This window comes from Scardinius erythrophthalmus, assembly GCF_964197995.2.
Source record: "Scardinius erythrophthalmus genome assembly, chromosome: 13".
NCBI lineage: Eukaryota > Metazoa > Chordata > Actinopteri > Cypriniformes > Leuciscidae > Scardinius > Scardinius erythrophthalmus.
Window position 1 is genome coordinate 18121130 of NC_138233.1, and position 7623 is coordinate 18128752.

Below are 7623 nucleotides of genomic sequence, written 5' to 3' on the forward strand. Positions count from 1 at the left end.
AAGGTGGCTGATTATATATTGTTCATACAATGCAGCATCACTTGCCAAGCAGAGTAACAGGTTTGAGTAACACATGGTTGCTGAGGCAAAAACAAAGTTCAGGCCAGACTTTTTTTTTTTTTTTTTTTTTACCATTTTAAATTGGCAACAGCTTCTCTTCAAAAGAGAGAGGTTGACATGCAGTGTGAACACCGTATGCACTTGTACTGTATATAAGAACCTTTGTATTTGCCACTTGTTTTTAAAGTAATTGTAGATGGTGGTTTTGTTGGCCAGACCTTTCCTCTCAGCAGCGTTTGTTCAGGACAACCACAAGTATTATTGAATTACATAAAGCATATCATTTCAAATACAATACCTATTCAAAATTTAGAGTTAGATATGTGGAAATTTTTCTTCTCTTCTTGCAACCACTGTGTATGATTGGCATGCCACCAAGCATGGCCTTCACCAAAATATGTCCACAGTGTATCACCCACATTTTTGAGAGACCTCTGCACTGTTATTTGGTTTTCTACAGAACTGACTGCTCTCATGTGTGTTCTGACGGGCTACTGGCAGACATCTGAGTCTGTGCGCTCATGTCCATCTGTTAAGCCATTTTCCTAGTAGTCTAACAGAACCCTACAACCTGCAAGCAATTTGAAACATCTTGTCAAGCTGCAGAACATAAATGAGGCCATTATTTTTCAGATAATATTTTACCTTAAAATCAATGCATCTGTTCTAAAATTTGATGACATAAAAGAGGAATATGATGGAGGAAAGGTGCCTTAAATGTGACTGTGATTTCTGCATTTTTAAATTCCTGGATTTTTAAGTTCTTAGTTTTTAAATGGAACTTAGTATTTCCTAATTTAAAAAGTTTAACCAAAATAAATTAATGTCTGAGTGTGGATAGAGCATTTCTACAATGGCATCAGTTACTAAGGGCACCCTTAAATCATTTTTAAATTCAGATTATGCCTGCATAATAGAATTCTAAATTATGGGGAAGGTATTGTCTTTTTTTCTTTTAATATGTTAAATTTCAATATATGATCCCATGTTTTATGTCTGAAAGTCTCCTAAATGTCTTATCTTGTTAGCAAAGTTGCACAAGCGCTGTTTTATCCACCTCAGAAGGGACGTTTGGCTGTGGCTTTAAAGACCAGGGCTCAGAGGATCTTTAATTGACAGATTGAAAGAGTGCCTCACATTCACAAGCTGTTAATGGTTTCCATTCCCAACTGCTGACCAGTGCCAAAACTGGAAGCCAATTTTCAGCATTGAAGGACAGCTGAATGTACAGGTCATTGTAACTGCTCTTGAGCAACAATAAAATTACAACAAAAAAATATTTAAAAAAATTATGTGTGCAGTTGATTTACATCTTTAGGGAATTATGACTAAAGATAGGCTATATTAAAGTACACAACACAATCATTTTAGTTCACGTCAGACGCGAGTGAAAGTAATGGTGACTTGCGATTCAGTAAGTCAGATGTTAATTCACTATTCATTATAATGATACAAACAGGTCACTTGGGAGTTCTTGAGTCCTGAACAATTCAAAGGACAATAAAATAATTGGCTCATTAGAGTCATACATTTGTGAATCTGACTAAACTGTTTGTTTTTGCATGTGGACAAGGCAATGAAACAACATGTTGTACTTGTTTTATTTTCAAGTATCCTATTATTTTACTCTTCACATTCATGTGGGTTTATAAGTATTTTTTGTGTTTCTTAATAAAAAATATATATAGTAAATATATGTGACATCAAACTAAGAAGTACTAAAGGTTTTTCATTCATTGCCTTAATGCCCACATACAGTATTCTTGTACTGACGGACATTTTTCCAGTGCTTGACCCAGATGCTCTCAATCAGTCTGTCTTGGTGACCTTATTTACACTGTTCGTGGCATCAATGCAATTTTTATCATTGTAGAAATCTCAGGCCTTCAATTGACACCTTGTCCTTTACACAATGGTAACCATGCCAACTCACTCCTCACTTGTTACCTGGTTTTAGAGTGCGGCATTGGACGTGTCATTCACAGGGGGATTATGTTAGTATGCCTGAATTAAGCTTCTGGGAAAAGGACATGCTGACAGATGCCACGGCACCCAAAGCAGTGGAGCAGAGTTGAACTGAGTGCAGAAATGTGGCTTCCTGCAAGTTACCTAACACCAACGGTATCATTGTTGCTGCCCTGGCACACATCTTTAATTGTGTTCGAGTTCAAACAGGGTGGACAGGTTAATTGATCATGTAGCTAAACCAGTGTCAATCATTAACTCATCTAGCAAAACCATGCATTCTCTTATTAACTGATATTTTGGTAATACATTTATTTTCATATCTTAATTTAAATATTCTTGCTATTCGAGCTATAGGAAAGAAACTGAAGATTTCACTAAAAGAAGTTTACTATTGTCTGTAGAGAAAAAAACTGGGTCCAACAAGGACTGAAAAAGTAGTGGAAGGCCAAAATGTACCACTCCTCAAGAAGTGTCAAGCCTTCACAACAGATACTTAACTAGTCTTCAGCTTACAGCACAGCTCAGTGACGTGTGATGCACCAGTGTCAACATCCACTGTCGTTAGAAGGCGCAGAGATGCAGGGCAGATGAGCAGAATTTCCTGCAAGAAACACTCCTGAAGGCTACAAATAAAGCAAAGTGATTAAAGTGGACGAAAACGCACAAGAATTTGTCAGTGAATGACTGGAAGAAAGTTCTGTGAGTCCAAATTTGAAGAATGTATGTAAAACAGAGAACAGGAGAGATGTTAAGAGACTGCCTCACACCTACAGTGAAACATAATATAGTTTATATACTGTATGTGTATGTATGTTCACTGTCCATTTCTTGTATATATATATATATAAACATTGATTGAAAATGTGTTTTATTGTATGATTATAATGGGTTTTATTTTTTTTTGGGGGGGGGGTAATTATTTCCATTGCATTATGGAAAATGCAAAAAATTATGCAAAATCAATCTGCTATTAAGTGATATGTTCCTTGGTTTTGCTTTGTTTCCTCTCACATCACAGCTAAGCGTGTGAAATTAAAGCATTAAACAATTCTAAAAATAAACCAGGCCTCTGCCGAACACTTTTAAAATCACCTGTTAAAAATGAAAAGTCCCCTATGGAGTGGCTGCCGTACCACTGATTTCTTGTTTGATTGTGTGTTCAGAGGCAGTCGGAGCCCGAGGCCCCTGCAGTGATGCCTGCATGGATGCAGAGTGTGGATGTTCTGAGGGAAGCTGTAGCTGGCTTTAGCACAATGGAGGAGGTGATGAAATACCTGGAGCCAGATCGCTGGCAGGTGGACATGGAGGACCTCTACAAGCCTAACTGGCAGGTGGTGGGCAAATCGTTCTTACATCAAAAGAAATCCAGGGGTAAATATCCTGAATTTGGAAGTACTTAAAGTCAATTGAAACGTTGAAACATACTTTTTTTTTTTTTTTTTAAACCTGCCGTCTATTTTTGTTTGCGTAGGAATGGTGGACCTGAACCTGCTTCGTGAGGAGGTTCGGCTTTACAGTTGCACTCCACGGAACTTTTCTGTCTCATTGCGTGAGGAGCTGAAAAGGACGGACGCCATCTTCTGGCCCAGCTGCCTGCTGGTGAAACGCTGTGGAGGGAACTGTGCATGCTGCTCTCACAACTGCTATGATTGCCAGTGCTCACCTACCAAAGTGGTCAAAAAATATCATGAGGTATAGCAAAGAACAAAAGGCCTTCCATTACTCTACATCTCTTTTACTTATAACTTCTCATATGAATAAAAACGATGTATCTTACGCAACATTTCTGCTATTTATATCTTAATGTCATTGTGATGTTGATGTTTTCAGATTATGATGAGTGCATGTCCAACAATTAAACATTAGCATTATACATACCAAATCAAAGGTTTTTTGTAGGCTTTATATGGGTCTTACCTCTAACAATGAATAATAATATAATCTATCTGTTCTCCAAACTGCTTGTCCTATGTTAGGTCATTGGGATGCTGGAGTATGTATATTTATAAAAAATATATTTATATATTACAAGATACAACAATTTGTATGGTCCTGTCAAACAGACAAAAACATAAACATGATGAATAGGACATGTGGCTTTGCATGGTTAAACAACGTACAGATATTATCGCTTAGGGTGTACTCACTTTTGTTGCCAGCTATATTGACAATAATGGCTGTATGTTGAGTTATTTTTTGAGGACAGTATACTGCTATAGCAGCACATTGACAATAGAGTATACTCTAAAATATATCCAAGTTTTCATTTCAGTATTGTCCCTTGAGAAGATGTGAGGGGTGTACTCGCTTTTGTGAGATACTATACTATACTATATATATATATATATAACATTTTTATATAAATGTATTTGTATCCATTTAGATGTATCTATTATTCATGTGTTCATGTTTATTATATATTTATATTTTATCTATGTTTAAATGCATAGGATATGAATATAAATGCTTGTGTCACATTTAATTTGAGTTGGTTCTAAAATTGATTCTGACTTTAGAGAAAATGTAAGTGTAAATCATGATTTGGACACGGTTAGTGAATGAACCCATTGGGTGTAAATGGTAAAGTTATTATATGTTTAAGTGCTTGAATCTTTTTTTGTGTGTGTTTATATTTGTCTGTTTTTGTGCAGGTTCTGATGCTGAAACACAGGGCAGGGAGTCGGGGACTGCAAAAGACTCTAACGGATGTCCCCCTGGAGCACCAAGAGGAGTGTAGCTGTGTGTGTAAAAATGACTCCGACTAAAGCGGTCCCACCGAGAGAGAGCTACACTGCCCCCCCACAGACTCACCCAGGAAAATATGTCTTGCTTTGTGCATAAATGAGCGCGAGTTTTTACCCTGACGTTGCAAACTAATGAAACCCAGCGCTGGATATCTTTTTATCTGGACTTATCTAAGCCTGCGGTTCCACTGGTTTTGGGCTCGCAAACCATAAAGAATTGACCCATGAAGAAGAGAGCATGGAGTATTTGGAGGAAAATTGGACACGGTCTTGCTTGTCTGTGTGTATGTGGAGGTTTGTGAACAATGTGCTTATGTACATTTGTGAGAGGTAAATTGTGATTTGTTGCAGGTTCAGAAAATGAGGTATTCCAGGATAACTAGAGAGCCTGAAGTGAGGTTGCTATTACTTGGGGGAACAAGTGGATTTGGCATGTTCTTTTACATAATTTGTTTCTTTACTTATTTTTTTACAACTTAAATCTCAAAGGACTTTGACTATGCATCCACTTTCAGCGATCCAAGGACATTTTTTGAGGTGGCATGAACATTCTCCTCAATAGCATCCCAAAGAAATTGACTAAACTGTGTCATAAGACAGTATTTCATCGCCTACTCATCTGTGAAATGAAATTAGACATTTTCATTTATAATTCTTAAAGAATATCCCAGGAAAGATAGGGATGACCATCTTTTTTTAAACCAGATCGGAGCGGTCATGTCTGCATTTTCTGCTCCTTTACTATGAACTATTGACTCTTATGAGAATGACTCCATTCAAGAGAGAACGCTAAAATACAAAAGTGAATCTTGTGTAAATAGATTTCAAATTGTGATTTGTCAACTTTTTCTATGTCATTATTGTTTTTGGTACGGAAATATTTTTCCCCTTTCATAATCGCTGTAGTATTTTCAATATTAGTCACCCTTTTGTAGAGACATTCATTCGTGTTGTTGTTGTTTTAATAGAGATAATTGAAAAGAGATAAGATCGTTATTTTGACTGGAGACAAAATATTCTGAAAACTATTAGATGTTCATGCAAATAGACTTTTTAGAAGTTAAAGGGACATTGAACTGCCAGTAACATATTCCACTACCATTAAACGGTTAACTAAATTGTTGTGGTTTTTTCAAATGGCACTTAAAGCATTGGTTTGTTCAAGTAATCTGCAGTTGTCAGGGAACCTATAACTGTGAACTATTAACTGAAATCTGTCTTCATCGATTGAGAGCGTAATTAGATGTAAAAGACGTGTCTCTGCATTAAGACAGTGATCTCAGTGACATTACACATTTCATTTCCTTGTTTTGTTGGGAGGGGAATGATCACAACTGCATGGAGTCGATTATGTGAATGCTGAAACAATATAACAAACCATGACACTGGTGTAAAATGAAGACAATGTGATTTATTCACAAATCATCATAAATTCAGTTTTGATTTACTGGAAAAAGGAGCTGAGCAAACAAGACATGCAGCATTATTCACATATTTTTAATCCGCCTTAGATGACCTTTTCGGCTGTCATTTTGTCATACTATTATTCTTTGATGTAATATTTTTGTGGCTTGTTTTCATTCTTTGATCACAGATTCCTCACACTTGGCAAACCAATTTAACAAGCCACCCACTGTAAGCAGGCTTTGAGATCATCTTTAAAAGAAGAAAGGCTCGTTTTTTGTGCATTCTGACAGAGGGGTTGAGAATCTGCATTTTGTTGATGTGTCATGTGAAAGTGAGAGAAGTCCCTTGATGTTGTTAAACAGCACACAGAAATGTAAATCATGAGGTTTCTCTTCATGGGACTCATTTACGGCTCTGAGAGATGTTAAAGAATGATTGTAAAGGGTGTTCCTCATCATCTCTTGATGGTTTACATCTTGAAATGTGTGTGTCAGTTCAGATCATCGTCAGATCCCCTGTACATTGGAGTCTTAAAGTGATGTGAAGTGTATTTTTTTTTCTGTTAAAATACTTTCTTCTAACCCATCTTAAATTGGAGAGACCTAGCCATTCATGGGTTGATGATGTAAACAAAAATGTAAACACAGTGGTTCTGTTCTGTTATCAAAACTCTTGCTGTGTTAAAAATCATATTTTTGCAATATACTGTAGTTTAGTCACGTTAGTTAATACTTTAATACTTTGTTAGAGGTCATTACTAGGGCCTGGTTTCACAGACAAGGTTTAGATTAAGCTATGATTATTATGATTATAAACGTACCTTAGAAATAAACATTACTGTGGACTTTGTGACAAATCAATGGCACTGACATATTTTAAGATATGTCAATGCAAATAGCTTTCAGTTAAAACAGCTCAAACATGCATTTTAGTCTGGGACTAGGTTTAAGCCTTGTCTGTGAAACCTGGAAGACTCTTAATATGAATTAGCACAGGTCTGCATTTTCTACAGAGGCTAGGGAAATTCACTGTCACAGTTAATTGTAAAAAATGATGGCTGCAAATTTATGAGATTGTCTGGGAACAAAGCATTAATGTGTTTAACCAGATGTGCGTATATGAGCGTTGCACTGTGGGCTTGGTCTTATTTAGATAATTACAGGGAATGTGTTCTGTGGTTCTCCAGGAACTGGCTGTGGTTTCTGGGTAATGTAATGACCTGACATCTGAGTGACATTAATCAGTGATGATGACAGTTTGCCTTTCCACTGCTTGTGTCGTTGTGAAGCAGTCACGTTTTAGATAAACACAAATCTTACACTACTGTTCAAAATGTTTGGGTTTGCTTTTTAAAGAAGTTCACGAATGCTGCATTTAATTGATCAAAAATCAAATATAAAAGTAATAGTGAAATATTTTTACAATTTAAATAAAATTTATATTT

At 36.4% G+C, this 7623-nt stretch overlaps 1 protein-coding gene across 2 annotated transcripts in view; it reads left to right on the top strand.

Moving 5' to 3' along the window:
• Window positions 1–5881, top strand: part of pdgfc (platelet derived growth factor c) — a 49138-nt gene extending 43257 nt beyond the window's left edge. Inside the window, exons 4-6 of one of the 2 annotated variants that reach the window (XM_081382472.1) lie at window positions 3192–3399; window positions 3500–3720; window positions 4680–5881. In XM_081382472.1, coding sequence (XP_081238598.1) covers window positions 3192–3399; window positions 3500–3720; window positions 4680–4793 — 543 coding nt within the window. In that variant the 3' untranslated portion in view covers window positions 4794–5881. Of the gene's footprint in view, window positions 1–3191; window positions 3400–3499; window positions 3909–4679 lie in introns of those variants that run through there. The other variant, XM_081382473.1, reaches the window with a different exon arrangement.
• Window positions 5882–7623: the final 1742 nt, after the last annotated feature.